This window comes from Manacus vitellinus, unplaced genomic scaffold (genome assembly GCF_001715985.3).
Source record: "Manacus vitellinus isolate BGI_N305 unplaced genomic scaffold, ASM171598v3 scaffold_4_pilon, whole genome shotgun sequence".
Lineage (NCBI taxonomy): Eukaryota > Metazoa > Chordata > Aves > Passeriformes > Pipridae > Manacus > Manacus vitellinus.
Window position 1 is genome coordinate 891503 of NW_021940604.1, and position 22832 is coordinate 914334.

The 22832-nt window shown below is 35.4% G+C and overlaps 1 protein-coding gene across 4 annotated transcripts in view; it reads left to right on the forward strand.

Moving 5' to 3' along the window:
• UTRN (utrophin) overlaps positions 1 to 22832 on the forward strand; it is a 366848-nt gene that overhangs the window by 329837 nt on the left and 14179 nt on the right. For all 4 annotated transcript variants that reach the window (XM_029962891.1, XM_029962892.1, XM_018078025.2 and 1 more), the window contains 6 exons: positions 6882 to 7018; positions 8646 to 8684; positions 8926 to 8991; positions 12273 to 12338; positions 19411 to 19569; positions 19931 to 20174. In XM_029962891.1, the coding sequence (XP_029818751.1) occupies positions 6882 to 7018; positions 8646 to 8684; positions 8926 to 8991; positions 12273 to 12338; positions 19411 to 19569; positions 19931 to 20174 (711 nt within the window). The remainder of the gene's footprint in view (positions 1 to 6881; positions 7019 to 8645; positions 8685 to 8925; positions 8992 to 12272; positions 12339 to 19410; positions 19570 to 19930; positions 20175 to 22832) is intronic.

A 22832-nucleotide genomic window follows, 5' to 3' on the forward strand; every position in this document is an offset into this window, starting at 1 on the left:
TCTAGGAGTCTTTCTTAGGTGGAGGAGTGGCTGGGTGGCTACATGCAAATAGCACTTTCACTTTTTTGTCATAGTTGTTTAAATTCAAGAATTTTAACTCAGAAATAAACTAATGGGATAACTGTTATGTTATCTATACAATAGTGCTGAAACGTGTGTTTGCTCAGAAAAATTCAGACCAGAATGTAAATAGAGATTATTCAATAGAGCTGATTTCCAATAGTGTTAGAAGGTTCTTTGGGTTCTTAGAATAGCAAAAAGTCATTGAGTTACCTGACTGTCTTTTACTGTAGTTGTTGGACTTATTACCTGTGTTTTCCCTCTCTTTTACCTGGCTTGTGTCTTGTAACAGAATTCAAATTCTATGAAGTACTGTTTTCACTCCATTATAATCAGAAGAAAACATGAGTTATGTTAATTTATTTTCATTAATTCTGTATCCTAATGTTAGGATTTGATTGATAAATTGGCATGTCAGGCTATACTCTGAAGAATATTTTTTAAGTATGTTTGTTGTATTTTCAGCCAGTTTTAATATTTGTTGTGTTTAGTCACTGTTTTTTTTCTTCATGCCTTCTCTTTTCAGAAATCATTTTCTGGTTTATTTTGTACTGGTTTTGTGGTATGATATAGGGCCATTTTTTCCATTTTCCATTTTCTAACCCTCAAGATCTGGAGGTCTGTGAATAGACATCATTAAAAATATGGTGATACTGAGTTTTTACTTGCCTCCTTAGCCAACATAATTCAAAAATTTGAACATGTTTGGAATGTATTTTTCTTGGATTCATTTTTCATTTTCTCCTTATAATGTTCTCTCAAACCTTATCTGTAGCGGAACAGAAATATTTTTTGTTACTACCTAAAATATACTGAAAATTCAGAAATCAAAGTGTAAGGGGTATCGAAATAGATAATGCTGCTGGTCCGCAGGATAAAATGACCTTCCTGTTGAATCAGTCAAATACAGATTATATCTGGTATGAGGTATGGTACTATCCCTAGAATAGGATGGTATATTTCTGATGAATTCCAGGTTTTTTCCGAAGCAGCAGATTTGATATCTAAGAGAAAATTTCAGTTCTTGTTAAACACGTTCACGTTACATAACTGTGAACCATCTCATTTAAAACTAAAGACTGATGAACAGAAAAACATATTCTGGAAATGGCTGGAATCCTCTCTTGTCCGTGGGACTAGGGATGGCTTGTATTATAATGAAGGTTTCTGTTACTGCTACAGAAAGAATATAGTTTTAAAGCAATATTAAGTGTAAAATAAAGTAAGATGATTAGAGTGACTGAAGGAAGGCAAGTGTATAGGAGGTAAAGGAAGAAACTTGCGGCAGTTTTAAGTAGAGCAGAATAAAAGAAACGGCATTTAATTTAGGTGACGCGTAAAATTAGAGGTCCAGCACTGACCCCCATTAATTTGGAATCTGAATATGAGAGCTGGAATTTTACTGAGGTCCTGCTGTAAGTACACTCTGCTAGCTCCATTTCTGTAAAAAGAAATGACCCATTACATGAACAGACTTACATGCCTGTTAAACTTCCATAATCAGTACCCACATGCAATCTGTTTTAACTAATCTCATCTGCACTAGGTCAGGAATAAAGAATTGATTTCACAAAAAGAATTCAGTATTATTTATCCTTGCTGTTTGTTGGTTGGTGTGCTAATCTGTTGCTAAACTTGAATTCGTTTAATGTAATACAGTAGTCAAGAATTTCCAATTGGTAGAATAGCTTATATGTTTAAAATGAGTAATGCCTGAAAAATAGCATGGACCTAGGTCTGTGAAATAAAAGAAAACGTACCAAAGGCCAGTAAATTGTTTGGTAGAATCCATTATATTACAGTACAGATAGCCTGAAGAGTGCATCTACTCTACCTTTTCAACTAAATTTAAAAGCTGTTGATGTTAAAATGTTACTTTTTTGGCCAGTGTTGAAAAGCAGAATACAAATGCATGAACTCATTAATAAACCTAGCTTCTCTTTCTTGCTGCTAATGCATATTAATACATTAATATCAAGAATACTAGCAATAAATAGGTAAGAAAATGCTTCCGTTAATTAAGCTGACATTTAGAACTGGAGCTTAGTCACAGGTGGAGGCAAGACCATTTAATTGTCTTCAGGTAAGTAGTTAAGTGTAGGGTATGAAGGGATTTTTCAGAAGCACAGTAACTTCTAATTAAATTTAAAATAATTTGGAGAATGGTTTAATGGAGAATCTGTTTTTAAAATTAAATTTACAAAGGGACAGTTCTCCATTTTAATGAGTTTTGTAATTTGCATTAGGTAATAATTGCTTCACAGTTTCAGAGTATGACCATTTACTCCACATAGCTATATGTATACTATCTGTAATGCCATTCAGCATTCTTCTTAACTTGCAATTTAGTTTTTTTTGATGCTGAAAATGCAAAAAAATTAATAATAATGACTTGAGTTATGTCTGGTTTTCTTTCACCCAGGATTTAGAGATGGGTGTAACAAGCAACTGAAAACATTACTCTCTCTTAAGCAATAGAAATACAAAGTTATTCTAGTTAGTATTCCACCTTTTTCATCTAGTCTTTCTCTGAAAAGATGGAGAAACAGGATTTTTAATGTAGAATTTTACACAGAGATGTGTAAGATGTAAGATTTTCCTAGCATCTAATTCAGGAATGCTCTTATGTAACTATCTACATGGTTTATTTTTAGCTGTTTTGGAACAGAAATCCTCTCAATAGTGTCACTTGTGTTATATTAAGGTGGCTTTCTGTACCAATGGATCTTTGAATTTCAGATGGAAATATTTACTGCATCAGTTTTAATTCTCCAAAAGAAAACTCTCTCTTTGTTTTCACTTTGCAAATCCTATATTCCACAGCAAGGAATATAAAAAAAGCTTTTCTGGAGTAATGTAAAAACATCAAATCACAGTTCTGAACATTTTCTCATTGCAAGTAGACTTATTTCCTTACCATAATGAAAGTATAATCAATTTTTGTAGTTCTGTGCCACTCACCTGGCGCAGCTCCTTATTTTAGGGAACTAATTTTTGGTAGCCTTTCTATACAAAACAATGGCAGCAAAGGTTAACCCTTTCATTTTCCAGATGACCAGAATTTTATTTCCCTGGAAGAGCTCAGAACACGATAGTCAAGACATCAGAAATTATTGGTTGAATGGTAGTTTACCCTAGAATGAATTTTTTCCAGGCACAATACAGCTTATCTGAAATAGTGCCTGTTAAGACTTCTGCTCTAGATAAGTCATCTGAAAATTGAATTCCTACTGACATCCAGAGAAGACAGATACATTCCTGAACATCAAGCAGCCTCAGTGTTTTATAAACAACAAACTGACATAAGTCAGTGGTTTCATCTTGATATGCTTAGCAGTGCACCAGGCATGACACTTCACTGTTAACAAAATGGGATTGGAGCAATAAAGGAATAAGAAATTGTTTGGGCCTCCATTATTAATTTTTCTTTGAAAAAGAGAATAGTAATAAATAAATAACATTAAATGTATGTCTGTATTTTAAGTATTCTATATTATTTATTCACATGTGTTTCATATATTTGTTATAATTTTTATATTATATATTATTTAATTTAGAGCTCTCTAACTGCTTTATTACATTCTTGGTGATACTTTTTCCCAATGAAGGCTTGTTCTATTTCCAATATACTAAAAGTATACAGTGCTGCCTCCGTACAATCTTAAACATCCACTGGTCAGATTTTGTGACCAATACATCTGTTCTAGAGCAAGCAGCAGTCACAAGTATTGAGGCCATGTTGCTGAGAACACAGCTGCACTGGGCAGGGCACGTCTCCAGGATGAAGGACCACCGTCTCCCTAAGATCCTGCTTTATGGTGAACTTGCCACTGGCTGCTGCAAGAGAGGAGCCCCGAAGAAAAGATACAAGGACTCCCTGAAACAACATCTCAGCCTTGGCCATATTGATCAACATAACTGGTCTACTCTGTCCTCCAATCGGGCGGCCTGGAGACACACCATCTATAACGCTGCTGATGCCTTTGAGAACACACGCAGGATCACTCTCGAGGAGAAAAGGCAACGCAGAAAGAATCATGTCTTGCAGAATATACCATCTAGGGAGTCTTTCTACTGTGCCTTTTGCAATCGGATATGTCTGTCACGTATTGGCCTCATAAGCCACCAGCGTGCCTGTAACAAATGTGGATAGAGCCTTCCCAAATCTTCGTTCGCGAAGCCTAGCCATGATGATGATGATGAAAAGTATACAGAAACTATTTTTTTAGCCTATGTATGAAAAACATGTTTCAGCATAGTCATTTTTTTCCACTGCTTTCCATGAAATCCCAGTTCTTAAATTTGCGTTGGAGTATAAGAAATTTTATCTGGTATTCATTTGTTACTTATGATTCCATTTATGCCTGGCTGGTATATTGAAGAGTGCTAATGCCAGTTTGTTAGTTGTTACATATTTTCTTCTTGAGACCTTCTGGTACAGGTGTTTTTTTAGTTATTTATGTGTGGCAGCCATGGATCTTATATGTTCCTTCTTTTCCTTCCTGAACTTTGTCTTGCTCTAAGAACTGAGATTTTAAATTGAGTTTGAAAGCATGGTCCTTTGGCTGAATGTTCAGTGAAGAAAAGGATTTTTTCTTTGCTTTTGAAGTTCTGAAACAATGGTGGTATTTGTGCTATTGATTTATGTGGAAGTAGTCAAGATGTCAGGATGTAAGAAAATGTGCAGAGTACCTGTTTATTTTAATTTAGAAGATAGATTTTACACAGCAGTGCCTGGCTATTGATTTTTGAAAGGAAAATGTTATAGTACCTTGACATGATTTTGGATTGGATTGTATAATGTGGTTATATGCAAAAATAAGTAGAAGAAATATTTTGAAGAGTTGTATCTTATTTGCGTGTAGATTAAAATAGTTCTTTCAAATCTGCTCATATTTCACTGGTTAGTATTTACTGTCCTCAATCAGTACACAGTCATATTAGTTTTCTTTCCAAAGGAACTGGATCAGGCTGTCATACCAAATAAAGAATACACCAGAGGAAGAGTTTGGCAGCTCAGTAGACATTTATTTCTATAATGTGTAGGTACTAAAATTTTCATTCCTTGGCCTTGGGACAGAGTTCCATCTGTTTGAGTTACTGTTGCGTGAGAATAAGCAGCCCTTTGAGGTGTCTCATGTTCTTTCTTTGGATGGTGCAGTGGTTGGAGTAGATGGTTTCCGAGAACGATTTTGTGAGCCCTCCCAAAATCCACTTGTCTTAAAATTGAGGGGTTCAAACACCTCTTAATCCGAAATTTGCTCAGTTGTTACTTGTTAATGTCATATATGAGAAATCTACCAACAGCAGTTTGGTTACCTATAATTTCTATTATTTGTCTGATCTGCATTTGTAACTGTATTTGTAACTGCATATATTAAAATACATAGGGAAGTATTTTTATGCTTTGATAACAGAGAATAGAATCAGGGAATAGTTTGCCTGGCCTGCTTCTAGGCTTCTTTGTTAGTATATCAGGGAAAAAGATTACAAAACTGAAAAAATCTTTCTCTCTGTTTTCCCTATGGTTATCCATCCGCTTTGGCAACAGGCTTCTCCTAAAGCAGAGGGTACAGAAATGCAATCTGTAGTTTGTTACAGAGATTGGACTGGAAATCTGTAGAAGCTGTTGCAAATCTTCAGCTAACTCAGGAGGCCAATGTCCACTTTTTCTTTACTGCAGTTGCAAGAGGAAATGCTTAATAGTAACTGCTGTATGGGAAGTGGACTGTTCTGTTGAACTACTCAGCACAGTCTGAGCACATATACTTTAAAAACACACTATATACTACTGTTTCTTCCTGCAGATCTCCTTATTGCCATTTTCACCTTGTATTTTATGCTTGCATGTATCCCTGCTTTTGTAGAAGTTAGCTGAACAGTATTACCAGAGCAGTGCTGCCATTATTGCTGTGATTATTTTCAGTTAAACTAATTCTTAAAAGCAGTTGCGTAGGGAACCAGGAGGGATGGGGCTAAGCATTTGTCAGTTTTGGAAGAGGCTTCATCAGTCAGTAAAAAAGATGCTGGGAGGGATGGAAAATGGTGATTATAACTTGTAAATTTAGACTTGAAAAATCTCGTGGCTAATTTTGTCCTAGTCTTATCTTGTAGTAGCAAGGAGTAAGGTAGTAATCAGCCTGTGAGTTTGTTACTTCAGGCAGTATTTGTTCTTATCAGTCCTGCTTGTACCTTTGAACAGTGGCTGTACACTGGCTGTCACTTCATCTGTGGGGTTTTTTTTTCCACTCTCAAATGATACCGGTAGTGGCAGAAAATGCCTATGAAAAGCTTGGCCATTGAGAATGGTTTAGCACATATCACTCCCATCTTGTGATAAAGTTTTCCATTGTAGGTCTAGAATGGAAGGCAGTGAGTATTTTGGGGAACTTAGTGAATATAGAGGGCTGTATCTTTCCAACTGATTATGACAAACTGATAAGCCTTTTTTTATTTTTCTGAAAAATTAAATTTTTATGTTTTGTAGGACTGGTTATAAATGTGTAACTTAAAACTTGAACCTTTTTCAATTTTTTTAATTTGTAAACTAATTGGTAAATACTTTTTTTGCTGGGAATTTGATGCCTTGCTGTTTTTTTCCAGAAGAAAATTTTTAGATGCATTATTGTTATTATTGTACCCTATTTCAGGATACTAAAAAGGCAGTTTTAGCATCGTTAACATTTTAAAATTCTTCCTTGTATTCTTTTTCAGGGCAGTGCCAGCATTATTAATCATTAATATTGATATTAAATAATAATGATTATTTAATTTAATGAATTAAATAATTTATTGAATTTAATTTCTTTAACTTTTTAAAGACAACATCTGGGGAAGATGTACGGGACTTCACAAAGGTGCTGAAGAATAAGTTCCGATCAAAGAAGTATTTTGCAAAGCATCCCCGACTTGGCTATTTGCCCGTGCAAACAGTATTGGAGGGTGACAACCTGGAGACGTAAGCTTGATTTATAGAGTCACTGGAGTCACTAACCTGTTCTATTTAAAAAAAAAAAAAAGAACTCAAGAAATAACCAAAAACAGTTGCAGAGCCTTGTTCTGTATTATTTTGTGTTAGTTGTTTCATTTTATTTGCAGACCTTGCCTATTTTTTAAAAGTAACATATTTTATATTAGATTTTCGTAAGCATTTTACTATAAAGCTGTGGACTTTATAATGTCCATGGCAATGGACGAAGCAGGTAATGTTGGAGGGTGCTGAATGGCTGTTTTACAGAGAGCACTTTTGAGGAGACTGGGCTTTTTGAACTGCACTGCCTATTTGGTTATGTCAAAATTCCTGGAATTAGAAGTCTCTGACTTAATTAGGGTCCTACAGGCATCAGAAAAACAGGTGGCTTAATCAGAGAAAGCACTCTCAGTGTCTCCACGGTATTATTTATGGTGCTGACAGAATTGCTTCACTTTATTTACTTGCTTGGTAGTTGTCAGCAGAAGACATTGTTACAAGAACAAAATTAAAATGTGTTGACAAGGTGCTAGAATTAGTTTCATGGATTGACTGTCCTTCACATGCTGGAGTCTGTGGCAGTACTGCGCTGTCTGAACATGGCACACTTAGCTAACAGCAGCTCATGTGAGGCTTTAGCATAGATGCTCTGCTTTCATACAGCAGTTTAGTGCCATTGCCCTTGCTCCATTTTCATGGCTGGGGGGCTGTGCATTTTATTTACAATAACCAAACAAAACTTCTTCATTAGCAGTTTAAGAAACAGGAGGAAGTAATCTGAAAACTGGTGTTATTGATGGCCTGGCTTCTAAGGAAGCAATGCACATTCAAGTGTTAAAATGTTACCCACTGGGGCAGTCTTCAGCTGCCACCAACACAGAAAACAAAGCTGCTTTGATGTGATGAAAGTTTACCAATGCTGCCAGAAATTGGAATGTCAAAACTGTAATCACAGGTCAGGATAAAACTCTTTTGGTCCAGTCATGTGGGAAATATACAGATAAATTGCCAGCACCATGCTGAGGAAACTGTTGGTATTGGTTTTCTGCCCTGCAGGTGGCAAAACACAGTACTACATTCCTTTTAATAAAAAAAAATAAAATAAAAAATCCTATGTAGTTACTCAAGTATGAGAATTTAGTATAATATGTATTTATCTCTGATTATTTTTATGCATAAGGAAAATAAGCATTGATAACTGTGACTTATAGAGCGTGTTTTTTATTGGTAGTATTTTTTCCACCACATTTTTTCTAGTCATTTTTAGTTAGTTTAAGATGAAAGATCCAGTACTTGAGCAGAATTTAAATGAGTGGATTATAGTTTATGAACTGCAGTTCAGTCAATACCTCTGATTTGGATTTTTCATTAAATTGATTTTTATTTAACAAAACAAAGTGTGTAAGTCAGTCTCCTGTCCCTCCGTGATACATGGCAGTATCCATTGCTGTCTCTTTTCTTCATCAATTGTTGCTAATGGAAATAATTTGGGTGGGTTGCTGGTCAAAATATTTTGTTTCTCCAGCTTTCTCTTGCTTAAATGACACTACAGTTGTTTCATAGTTTCATTCTTTCTCTCTCTCTTTTTTCTTTTTTTTTTGTGTCTTCCTTGCAGTCCTATCACTCTCATCAGTATGTGGCCAGAGCAATACGAGTGAGTATGCAGAACTCCTTTTTCTGAAAAGCCTAGTATGCTGGTTGTTTTCTTTTAGCTCAGTTGCAACTAATCTGATGTGCATGAACTATAGGGCATGACTAACCCAAAGCAATAGCGCTGTCGGGAATATTGTGAATTTATTTATTTGTCATCAGTCTAATTTAATTTAAAAATAATATTGTCTGTATCGTGAGTTGTTTAGACATCACTAATTGTTTTATTGTTATTTTTAAACTAGTCCTTCCCAGTCTCCACAGCTGTTTCATGATGACACACACTCCAGGATAGAGCAGTACGCTACTAGGTAAGGGAGGCATGGTTTCTCATGAGTAGATTACATTTTGTGATTGATTCCTGCAGTTTTTAATATGCACTACTGGTTGGATATTATTTATTAAAAAGATATAATTCTCTGTACTTAGAAGTAAAATGTTTTTAAATCATTAGCTTCTGATTGCAGTCATATTAGATGTAAAATAGATATGTTTATCATCTCTCATACAGAATGGAAACTGTTGCAGAATTGCATTATTTCTAAAAATGTACCATTTTTGTGTTGTTTCTTCATTTTTAACCTTTAAAATAAACCAAACTTGGTGGATGTATAGTTTTCCCAGTAGGATTTTAGATCCAGACTTTTGTTTTCTTCTGTGACAGGTTGACACTATCCATTACTGTTGACTTTTAACAGGGCATATAATAATTACAGATCTTTTATGTTCTTGCTTTTGTGGGATGACCCTAGTCCTTTTGTGATAAAATATCTATTATGCCAAGTACATCTCAGTGTTTCTTTCTTTTGTTGAACTCTCTTCTGTACATTCACAGCTGGTGATCACAGAATCAGTAAGGTTGAAAAAGACCTCTAAAATTGTCAAGTCCAACTGTTAACCAAGCACAACCATGTGAACCATTAAACCATGTCCCCAAGTGCCTAAGGCACTTCCAGAGAGAATGATTCCACCTCTTCCCTGGGCAGCCTATTCCAACACCAGACCACCTTTTCATGGAAGAAATTTTTGTAATATCTAATCTAAACCTCACCTGTCACAGCTTGAGGCCATTTCCTCTCATCCTGAGTTACGGATGTGGTGATGGTGAAGCACTAACTAGAGGTACCCTCTCAAAAATAAGTACCATGGGACTGACTAGGCTTTTCTCTGGGTGTTTTTATTGTTGTATCTGATCTCTTCAACTAATAAACAACATTAACTTTTTCAGCTTTTTTACTAAAAATTCAGTTAACTGCATTCTTATTTATGAGCACCATAAGAAAGCTTCAGAGCAGTTTCTTAAATACCTACGGTACACTACTTATGATCTTTGCAACTGGAGAAAAAGAAATAGGGCTGAAGGGCTACCCACAGTCAGCCTAATTTTTTTTATTCCCCCAGCAGCGAATATTTTCATTTTGCACTAGTAGTATAGCACAGTGACACACAATGTCATTTTAGTGCTTTTCAGTTATTTGGAACATGTCATTCATATAGATCACCCAACATTTCTTTTAGTCTCTAACTTAGGCTGTGCTTTAATCAATTAAAACCCCTGGACCAAATAAATTAAACTTCTCTAGAAAAATGTGAGCATCTTTTGTCTCCTTATGTCCTTTTTTTCAGCCCTTGGTGCCACAATACTGTGACTTTTTGTGCCCAGATAAAGCTCATGCTCTGGACTTGCATTAGGATCACGGGAGACCCTAGGTGCAATACCTGTTTTACTTCTCTTGTCCCTCAGCTTTTACAAGTTCTGCTTTGGATTAGAGTAGCTGAAGATGGACCATGCACTAGTCAAGGCTCTTTCAGGATACAAAGCTAAATCTGTACCTGCTATGTGCAGACATTGGTTATCAAAATTTTTCTTCTAGTAAAAAAGAGAAGACATAATTCTGAGTCTGTCATATAATTTTTATTGTGTCCTTTCTAGTTGGATCTGTTATGTATATTTTTTATATTAACCAGTAAATCTTTTTAATAGTTCTGATCTTTTCAGTTAAGCTTCTTTAAAGGAATAATATCAGGGCTTCCCGAATAAGACAGTGCCCAGCAGAAGCAGTGTATTAGGGCTTAAAGCCTTCATTGTCACTGATTGAAGAACATTCAATTCCCAATTTTCTGTTAACAAAGTCTCCTATCTGGGGATATACCTGGGGATACCATCTCCCTGTTCTGTTGTGCTGCATCACCTCTGAGTTTTTTCTAATTCCCTTCCTCACCTTTCAGTTTGTATCCTGCCTTGAAGGCTCTGCAACGAGAGTCCCTTCCCTGTCTCCCTCTGCTCCCTGATTAGGGCCATCTGCTGGTTTCACAGCAAATCCTCATTAATGATGGAGATGGTAAACATGATGATATTTAATACTCACTAATAGATATCTATTACTCACTAAGAGATTCAGGCTCCCAGCTCTGAAAAATACTGGGGGTTGGACTACTTCCCTGTGTGACAAAGGGACTGTGAAGATTAATTTCTAAGATTGTTTCATCAAAGAATTGAAGATGCTGAGCTATGCAGCATTATAAAGGTGACTGTAAGCATGTTGCTTACTGTGAAGTAGATCTGTTTGAGATGCCCCAGAGCAGAGATTATCTGATTAACTTTAGTCACTTTGGAGCTTGTCTTTCCCTTTGAGGGAGGTATTGAAACACAATGTCCCACCCAAACCGTGGTGAGATGAGACAACGTCATCCTGTGTGGCCTTCATTTATTCTTCTTCAACCCTGAGGAATAGTAACAAACATACATATGGGCAAACTTGCTGCATATTAAAACACCCGAGTTCCCAATTCTTTAGGGCCTTGTGCACTGCTTTCAAAAAGAAATTTGAAGATTAATGTCTAATGCACTTGCAAAAATATATGTGAAGTTAAGATATCCTTATAGTAAAGGAAATAGCTGTATTTGGTGCAGTTAAATATATGTGCAGAGCATTGAGTGTTCCTAGATTTTTATGTATGTGTCTTCTGTACATAAGGTATCTCTTTCCTGGAAACTTGAATAGGTAAAAAATTTCTACTGCCATGTTGAAGAACTGTGTAACCTTATATATACAGTCTAATAATGTAGTCTTTTTAGATTAATTTCTTCCAAAATGAGGAACTATAGGCAATGACTCCCTGCAATTACACTGCTTTTTGTGTTGTTTTCCAGGACTTGTCTGTCCACAGTGTGATATTATTTGCCAAGTATAATTTCAGATGTTGTGTGTGCTAATTTAAAAAGTATTCATCCTCTTTTGTTAGTCCAGCTTTATAAAATTCAAAAAGAAAACCATCTGCTAAAACATCTCTTTAACTAATTTTACCATGGAAGTTTTGGTAATGCTAATGATAATTATACTAGAGATAGAAAATACATTTTTTCTTCATTGTTTGGCAAGTAGAATTAGTTAATTATAGTGGAAGTTTCTCATAAGAGTCCTCTGGATTTTAGATCTTTGCCACAAAATCTAGGAGTTTATTTTTAATCATTTAATCTTTTAATCAAAGATTGCCATACCTGAGCTGTTTCTAAGCAGACCTGATCTTCATACTACTTCTGTTTAAAGTGTGCAGCATGTTCTCTGAAAGGCGTGGTCTTTCCTTTCAGGCTCGCACAGATGGAAAGGACCAACGGCTCCTTCCTCATGGACAGCAGTTCTAACACAGGAAGTGTGTAAGTAACTCAGACTTATTAAGACTGTCAGCAACTTTGGTTATGTGGTATAATCTTCAGGAGTTCTAACACAGGACTTTGTCCCAGTGAAAGCAGCTGATAAGTATGACCCCAAGGATGCCTGCATAAATTTAATTCCCAGCACCAGTTGTAGAAATTGGTGATGTTCACTTGTTGATGTACAGGAACTCTACATTTGTCAACCATTCTGCTTCAAAAGTAGGGATATTTTACATGACTGGTAAAAAGCCATAGCTCTAAAGGTTCTAGTTCGTAATCTTTTTCTGCTTTTACCATAGTATAAAAGAAAAGAAATCCTTCTGTGTTGGACAATGGAGTGGGTCAAAAGCTTTTGCTAAGTCCCAGTCAGCTTTCTCATTAAAATAAAAAAAATCTGTATTTTGAAGATTCTACAGAGCCCAAAGAGTCTTGCTACTTCCTGTTCATATTTCAGTTTGCTGTCTATACCTGGGGATATAAGCATAGTCCTATGTTAATTTTATCAACACTGTTTTCTTTTTTTTTAATTGTCTGTCACTTATATTGTAAAATCCTTCATTGAAATGCATTGATGATCCTGAAAGGCGTAGAACCCCTTGAATTTCTGATAAATTAAGTACAACTTTTTTCAATGTAAAATTATACGAATGTTTTACTTCACTGTATCATCAGTTCAGTTAATTAAATCAGTGTAGTAAGACTGCCTCTTCTAAATTATTAACAAATACCATCAGCATTTTTAAATAGGAAACCAAAGTTGTTCTTGTTCAGCTTTAGTTGGAAAATGCTATTGGTCGCAGTAATACTTTCATTTACTGTTTTTAAATCTAATAATTAAATTATTATAAATAATAAAAATCTAATAATTAATTATTCTACTCATGAGTGTAGTAAAATACTTTGCTTCAAAGAAGCACATGACCCCCTTTAAATGTTTTCTCTTTCCTGATTAATTAACCCTCTTTGCATGCCAAATAAAACTTTTTTTCATGTGAACTGTTTTCATGTGTTTCTGTCATTGGCACACTCACCAGTGAGAGAAATGCAACCCTTTTGAAAAAAAAGAGCAAACAAACTGTCATTTGGCAGGAAAGCTGAAAACTCGAAAGCAGCTAGATGCTCATATACTTGGGTTGTGAAAACTGCTGAAAAATTGCTCATTAATTTTGCAATTAATGAGCCTACTCATACACAAAGACCAAACAACCACTCATCCCAATAGTAAAAGGGCGGTGTATATGCTTAATTTTTACTGTCACTTCACCTGTTGATTTTAATGCAATTTCCTTGCTCATCTATAAAAATTACCTTTATTTTGAAAAAGAATTAACATAGAGAGCTTGTGTATCAACATGTGAGAGGGACCGCTGAATTTGGGTCTCAGTCCTGTCATCAAAAGGGGACTGTTACACAAACAAAATATGGACAAGAAAGTAACTTTGTACCCAGCAGCACCTTCTGTTTTATTTACAGATCTATGCTTTCATTAAGGCGTAAATACTGCAGAACTTGAAATCCTGAAGACCTGTGGTTTAAAGTTTAAGCCACTGTCATAGAATCATTTAGGTTGGAAAAGACCTTTACAGTTATTTTTATTGGTCATAAAGAGTCTTTCAGTTGACTGTAAACCTAGAACAGAGGCAGAGTTCCACTTGATATTGAAAGTTTCTGCTTTGGTCTTGTCAAGTTCACAAGTTCATCAACAGTACTTTTAACACTTTTCATGCTTCAATGATGTAAGAAGTCATCTACATTTGAATAAGAGAACTTGTGCTGTCAGATAAACATAATGACTTTATTTTCAGGAACGTTTTGCTATATGCCGTTTGATTAAGAAATCACTCTTCAAAGATAATTCTTGAGTTTTAACTAACCTATTTTCTTGAAAGTCATTATGACTTTCTAAGTAAGCTTTTATAACCCTCTCCTTCTATAAAGATATGTGAATTCCATTAAAAATGCATTTTCCTTAATCAAAAAAATACTTGTAGAAAAAACCGAAAAGGTACAGTCTCTACTGTGGTATGTCCAGCTTCTTAACAAACATTCTAATGCTCTCGTGCATGATTTTCTGGTACAAATACATTGAATAAAAATTTTTTTCCTTCATATAATTTTTTCGATACATTCAGCAGTTATAAATGTTTAGGCTAGGCTGTTGTGATGAATTTTCTTTGACTTTAATTAATGCAAAAACATCTCTGTCTTTAAAGCAGACGTGCATCTTCACAAATGAAGATGAGCATAAGGAAAAAATGAGGTCTTTACAACAAAAAATGATAAATAGTGTCCCTAACGGACAGCTATGCCTCACAATTTGATAAATCACAGTGTAGTAGAATGAAAATAAAAATCATTAGGAAAATAGGAAAAGAGTGCAACTTATTCCTGTAATGTATGAACTGTCCTATCTATCCCATACTGAAGACAATTGCGCTGAACACAGTATAAATACTTTCAGTATAAATGTAAATGTTTAATAGCTGTTTTCTCATTAATTACCTTACTGCCAGTTTTCTTCATGTCTGCAGCACTGTTGATGCTGTTTCACAGTCATCTTAAGGCAGAGTTGGAACATATCTGAAGTTTAATTTCTGTGACACTTTTACCTGGCACTGCTACTCAATGTGTTGGAAGTTAAACTGGAGCCCCAGTATGTAGTACCTGAATACTTTGACATGATGTAAATACTTAGAAGGTTTCTTGCCACAATGAGAAATTAGTTTCACCTGATAATAAAATTAGGAGAAGAACAAGTAAGTTAAAGACAAAGCACTTTGGAGTACCTTCTTCAACCTTATTCTAATATTTCTCATAGCATCAGAATTCTAGATACACTTTATTTGGATAAAAATGCATGGTGCTTAGTATGAGAGCTACAGCAAAAATGAAAGCTGCCAATGCAGTAAGTTCGTATATAGCCACATCTTACTATCTCAAATCCAATTTAGCAATCAGTTTTCTTAGGTAAAATAATGCACTGACGAAAAGTGACAGTGAGGAGATCTGAATTTTTCTTTTCATAGCATAGGCCAATAAAAGGGAAGCTATATGCAGCTTTATTTGCCTCTTGCTTCCTCTATGCATAATGTATGTTTTGGAATAGACCTCTTGAAAATATATATCCACAAAGAGAAGAGGATATTTCAAAGGCTGTTTTCCCTAGGCTTCTTTATGGGAGTGTTTTTTCCTTTGAGATCTACTTCTTTCAAGTCTGACGTTCTGGGATGTGTTGTTTGCTGCTTTCTGCTATGGTGAAATGCAGAAAAGGAACTGCAGCCTCTGCTGTCGAAGGACTTTGTGTACTTCTAGTTTTTTCTCAAAGCACACAGGGTCTTCAGTAGAATAATCACCAAGAAAGAGTGAGGAGTTCATTGTGACTTGATGCTTTTATTTTGATTACTGATTGCCATCTTTTACCACTTCTGCAGAACAGAGTCCCAGATTCTCAAAATGAAAGTATTTGCCTGGCATAGAACGATGACCTTGTGCTGTAGGTCATTTGAAGCCCTGTCCTTGGACTCCTGTGCTATTAATGAATCTGTTCTAATTATAATCATGAGGTTGTTGATGCAGGTTCAAGGTTCTGTTTTTTTGAGCTAGTAATTTTGCAAGACAGACCACAGTTGTAGAACACATGGTAAAAATACACTTTTCCTTCAGAAAACATCCTTTATCAAGTGCTTTCTCCAGTCTGTGAAAAAACCTGCTGTCATTTGCAATGCGTGATGCCTAAAAAAAGAGCAATCAATATTCGCAGCCTGTTCAGTATGTTTTCTGAGACTATGAACCAGTGGGAGAGGAGGGAAATGAAATTTTTTCTGGACTTAATAACTGTGAGACCAAAATATAAAATTATCTCTATTTAGTTGTTTTGATCTCACCTACTGGATCACAATACAGTCAAAAGTATCTAGAGATTTACTGGTAGTCTCTTTCTTTTGTTAAGGGGTTTATAAGTTTCATTAAAAAATGAGGTTACACCTAATGCAAAATTTTAACAGAATCTCAGATTTAACAAATTTAAATAAATATAATAAATCCAGCTTTACAGAGTTCTGTTTTTAAAAAGATCCGTTTTAGATGACCTATGTATTTGTTTATAAATTAATTCATAATTTTAAAATGTAGACAGCAGCTTTTTGATGCCTAATTAAAATTACTAGACTAAACTAAATCATCAAACTTTCCTGACATCATCAACACCCTTGAACAAAAGAAGGCTGTATGTGTAGTTACACAGTATCACTTAAATTAACATGTAAACAGTGTTCTGAAGCCTGGATGTTAAAGCTGTGTTCTCTCACTAGCCTGCTTTAACACTGTTTTGCTGTGCTCTCTGAAGATGTGACACTGAATTGCCAGCATTCTTGGATTACTGTGGCTGTTTCGGTCACAGTGAGGGTGTTCTGCACATTTTGCAGGGCTGTGCAGCAGAGTTGGAAGCCCACAGAGATGTTACATCATTTTGGCAAAAATTTAGTTATAAAGAGTAGGGGATTTTTGTCAAGATGGCTAAAGGGTGGATAAGTACCATGAGATTTTCATTATCACATTGGGATCTGATCCAAAAGCCATTAACTGCACTAGCCTTTGTTTTAGTTTTAAGTAGACTGATGTAAAATAATAGTTAGTAATGATGAATTTCCCTGAGATCACTTAAGTACTAAAGAAGAGAAAGCAGTTAGAGGCCTTGCCTTTTTTGTAGGTAAGGGGAAAAAAAGAAGGAGCACTGTTATGTTTCAGATAACACTGTTTGGATATCACTAATTATTTTGAAAGACTTAAATGCACATATAACCCCAATTGTATTTAAATTATATTGATGTGCTTAATGAAAAATTAATTAAATTTATTTATTTGTAGGGAAGATCCATGATGTCATTTCTTCTCATGAGTGTAGTACTGACTACAGCCAAGACAGATAAGAAATAACTGAGTAGGCATTATTTTCTTTGAAGTTTCTAGTTATTTTTAATAATTAGATTCCTAGTCCAGTGGATAGAACTCTCATAGGCTATATTTTTTTTGTTTGAAGTTTTTTGTCAGGGCATAATATTACTTGATGTACATTTCTTTGATTGTAATAGTCTAAATTTTCAATGACAAGTTGGAAAATGGAAGACTCCATGATAGCTTTTAGTAGATAGTGAATAGTTATCCTTACGAAGAAATAATTCGGTGGTGTTCTACCATAGGGTTACTCTTCAGTTAAAAGTTTGTCTTAGGCGGTACTATAAAGAACTAAGTAATTTCACTGAGTGATAGAAGAACTTTTCTAAGAGAGACAAGATTCCAAGAGGAATCAGTACTTATTAAATCTTTGGCTATTGTCTTGCTTCTAATACTGTTGATGATATTAAAAGGATATTGATATACTGAGCTACCAAAAAATCTTATTTGAGCAGAATAAAATAGGGTCTTCCATTACACAAACAGTATGTATGCAACTCTCATTTGTTCCTGTCACATGCATTTTCTCCTTTTGTCCCAAGAGTTCAAATTTATTTCTGAGAAAACCCCCAATCCACATACATGGCCTTTAAAACATCTAATATATTTTACTTGTACATGCATTTATTGATAGATTATTTCTCACCCCAGAAACAACTGCCGTGTCTTCCAGGATGTACTTTTCTAAATAACTGTTTTTATCATTCAAATGAGACTGTACATTTGGATCTTCCGTGATGAAAGATGTTAAATTGACTGACAGGAAATTTTAAAAAGCCTCTTGAAAAACTCCATTACACTTTTATTTGGAAAATAAATGCTTTGCATATAATGAACTTCCTATTTTTTGCATGAGTTTACAAAGGCAGTCCTTGAGGTTGCTTTTCATTCCATAATCGATTAATAGCAGAATTCGTAACTGCTACTTTCCATCAGTAGGAGGAAAAAGGTTAGCACAAGAAATATTTTTTTTTATATGAAAAAGTCTCTTTTCTAAATGATATCTGAACATGTGTATTCATACTGCCCATGTGTGTCTCTCTGTTGTTGATCATGCTTTAACTGCAGGAGATCTTTAGGGTAAACTGTGTAGGGACAATACTTCACGGTTTCATAGGGTATGCAGTCTTTGGTTTGTAATCAGGCAAAGAAATTAGTTGTAAGAAGGGTTTTCTTCAGCATTCATACTCCTGCAGCAATTTCTCTCTTAAAAAAAATGAATAGTGTATGTTTTTCTGCTGTTGACTCATCCTTTCTGAGTAAGCAAGGAAGCAAACTGGTTTTAGGACATGGTATCCTTCACTTTCTGTCCCTCTGACTTTATCAAGAAAAGCCAGCAAGTAGGGAAGTAAGGCACATCTATACAAAACCAAATTCACTTGGATGTTAAAGCATAATTGAAAGTATCAGGACTTCTGTATCTCGGTACCATGAGGTAATTTCATGCAAGTCAAGAGGAGGACAATGTTATAGTTTACTTCTATCTCTGAATCTATAAGGAGGAGATCTACTGCCCATGGAGAATTTCAATGTATTGTATGCGTATATCAAAACAGGGAGAAAAATGGAAAATATAGTGCTAATTCAAAACCTATAGCATTATTTTTGAAGCATTGTCGGTCCCTTTGTGCAGTGTACAGTGTTAGCTAGATGCATGATGATTCATTGCTTTTGAGTTCTTGGAGAATTCTGTGGGGTTTTTTTCTCTAATTTTCTTAGATAAATTGAACACACCAAAATTATCTCCTCAAAAATATTAAAAATGTCACCTATTTATGGTTTAAAAAAAGGGATCTAGCAAATAGCTTGTTTGTTTTACTTACTTTTAAGGAATTTCAAATCAGTCATCTTTGGGTTTTATTATTTCTGATTCTTGTTTTCAATTTCTTTTCAAACCAGCAGTAGCATTTGTTCTTTATGCATACATTTAAACAAAATGATCTTTTACACTACTACAGATAAATCTTTTTTCCTGTTTATACGGTTTTCTTTCGGTATGTTTTTTAGGCTTAATTCCTTCTCTGTTAGTCCTTTTTCATAAAAAAACAATCTCTCAGCTTGACAGAGATAATAAATGTTTTACTGCTCTGTCTTTATCTCTGTTGTTTTACTGTTTTAGAGAGGATGAGCATGCCCTTATCCAGCAGTATTGTCAGACGCTGGGAGGAGAGTCACCTGTGAGTCAGCCACAGAGTCCTGCTCAGATACTGAAGTCAGTGGAGAAGGAAGAGCGAGGAGAGTTGGAGCGTATCATCGCTGACCTTGAGGAAGAGCAAAGGTCTCATAATCATCCTACTGGTGTCTGAATTGTCACTTCATTGTTGTTTGAGCCATGCATGTATTATGTTGGAGATGTGAAAGACCTGGGAGTCACGATTTTAGCAAAAAACACCAATCAAGGCATATGTTGTGCATAGCCTGGCTCTGTTAAGTAGAAGAGGGAGGGTCTGTGAAGAAATAATTTAGTTCTACTTCATTGCCTTTTTTATTCTCTCATAAACCACAACTCAAGGCATTGTCTTTGTATGAGATTTTTGTGTTGTTAGTTGAAGGTGATAACATCATTTGATATAAGAAGTTTTCTTTATTTGAATTTACTTGATCAAGTCATCATTCTCCTCCTCCTTTGAATATACTAGGAGTCTGCAGGTAGAATATGAGCAACTAAAGGAGCAACATCTTCGGAGAGGAATAAACCCTCTTGCATCACCTCCTGATTCTGTTGTGTTACCTCAGCATGCTTCTGAAGATGCTGAGCTCATTGCTGAAGCTAAACTCCTGAGGCAACATAAAGGTCGCTTGGAAGCAAGGATGCAGATATTGGAAGATCACAATAAACAACTGGAGTCTCAGCTTCACCGGCTACGGCAGCTACTTGAGCAGGTATGTGTACACTGATGTCTTTCCCCGGTGTTGCTGGACGATGGATTTCTTGGTGGAACAAAGGCCGTGTTCCAATTTTACTGCAGATATTTTAACCATACACTCTTGGTCTGTTGCAATCAATCATTTCTAACAGGAAGATATATTTTTCCCTACCCTCTAGTTTAAACCATGGTGAAAGTCAAATGAGCATGAAATGGTTACAAGTGCTGGAGTGATCAAGGTAACTTATGAAACACTGAGAATAACAAGAGCAAGAGCAATAGGTTTTCATTAATTAAAAAACATAGGAAGAAAATATGTACCCTACTCCAAGTAATGGTGCCATTTGCATCCTGTGTTGGACTTCAGTTTTCTCATCTTTCCTTAATTAATTTTTTTATTGGTTGTCACCGTTAGTCACTCAAACCTCTCTTAGAATGCCAGAGACAGATGGCCAAAGATATCTCTGAAATGCAAAGGAGCAATACATTACATAAAAAATCCAGTTCCTCTTGAGCTAGCATATTTTGACCAATATGCTACAGCAAAATGCTCTTGCACACAAGTAAATGCTGGAGGTAAAAGCCTTTTAGCAAGTGCTGGAGATTGTAGGGTGTCTTTTTGGGGGGAAGGAATGTTGATTGCTTTTTAAGTCAGCACATGCACATTTAGATTATAAAAATAACAGCAGCAGCCTATACCAGGTGTTGTTAGAGATGTTAATTTGTACTATATCATATGTGGACACTTGAATGATGAAGATACATTTGTATGAATGTTTTCTCCTAACTAATCATTACACTTGGGTCAGAGTACAGTAAGGCAAATAATTCCTGCCTTCCATGAGTCATGTGACTGGCTATATGTAGCAGAGGATTTAACTAAGCCAAGAAACAGACTGCATAAGCCATCCAAATGGCCTAAGTTCCTGCTGTAGATGATACTTATTCACCCTTTAAAACTTTTTTTTTCGTAACGTAGCTGTGGATGATCTTACAATTTTGTAATCCTTATAATATTCTTAGTAAGACCTTTGGGGTATATATGTATGTTGTGATAAAGTGGGTGGGAGGAGAGGCAGTAGTTTCTGCCTTTGGAATTTTCTAGGCTTTCTGCAGCTTTTGGTTTCAGATGGGTAAAGTAGAACAGAGATGACCTTTTTCAATATTTCTGATGGAATTCTCTGTGGGAATCATGCTGTACTTCTGATTATTCCAAGTGCTATTTTCAAAGGTCTTCCTGTTTCTCCTCTGTTATTTAATAAAGTGGAAGGTTACAGAGTCAAGTTCATGAGAAGGTCTGCATTACTGCTTTTATAATATATCTCTGACTTTTCAATATGCCTTACTACATGTATCCTTACTTTATTTAGCAGATATTTTGCAAGCTGTTTCCAGGATGTTGAAGCTACTCCCCTGATGGAGATTAAGAAATTATAAATAATTCAAATTTTTAGTAATGTCTTTTAAATTTCTTTATTTTGACATCAGTTATGAAGTAACACTGAATTCCATTAGTGCCCCCTTTCTGAAAAAATGACCACTCTTCAGCATGTTGTTCTGTCAGCTAGGCCACTACTGTCTGTGAAAGCCTTTATTGCTTTCAGTGGTTGGGGAAGGACTTTGTCAGAAGCCAGCTGAAGATCTAAGTATATTTATTTGTTTCTTTTGCTTTTGATGGCTGTCCCAATTATTTTTAGTGGATATAAGGAACACGTTTTCTTATTAATTAAATGGATGATTTGCATGAAAGATGCTCATAAGTCCCAATGTCAAAATATATAACAACTCTGTAATTACTAGTATTAATGGACACAACTGTCTTAGAGCAATTTCTTTGTCATGGCTGGCATTTCATGCCATATTTCTTTGTCTCTTCTATCAACAGCAAGTCTCTTCATTTGTGTTTTCCACTCAGCCTCTTGACTGTTGTTTGGGTTAATAACTTGCCACTGAGTAAAAAATACTGGATCTTCTTTTCTCCTAAAGATTGGAGTGAGTCTATGTACACAGATATTTGGGTAGAGAGTCAGTGAAACTTAGAAACTTTCATGTAATAACTGTTTAATCTAGATGAGAGCATTCTAGGACGTTCTTTAGAGAGCACCTTTAGCAGAAATATGCATGTATCCTCACTGCACATTTGTCTACTTCAGGTCACAATTTCGAGGTTACCATACTATTTTTATTTTAGCAACCCCCAAAGGATTGGTAGCTGTCACAGAATGTTGTCATTTTTGTCTGCCTGATTGATTAGAGTGCCGAAGAGGAAGGTGAAACAGAACTGGCATGTGACAGCTTTGATACCAACATGTTAATCAGACAGAGAATAAACAAAGAATCCATTTTCCTTTTTCTTTCTTCAGCCTTTATAGATAGGGCTTTTCCAAAGTCAAAATGAGACCTTTTATGAAGGGCATTTAAAGTCTGTTTGGATTTTTAGCTGCTTTTCTGAGCTACTGAATAGAGGTTTCATATTGGATTTGATATTGAAGTTAATGGGAGCTAAAATCATCTGTCAACAGCTATAGGATCAGACTTTAAGAGACTAAATAGGGACAGCAACTCCTCTTCAACTGAAAGCAGAACAGCTTTATCAGAAGAGCAGAGGAAAGGGTTTTTTTTTTTCTTTTGTAGCTGGGAGAATAAGTCTGGAGCACGAACAAACTTCTGTAAT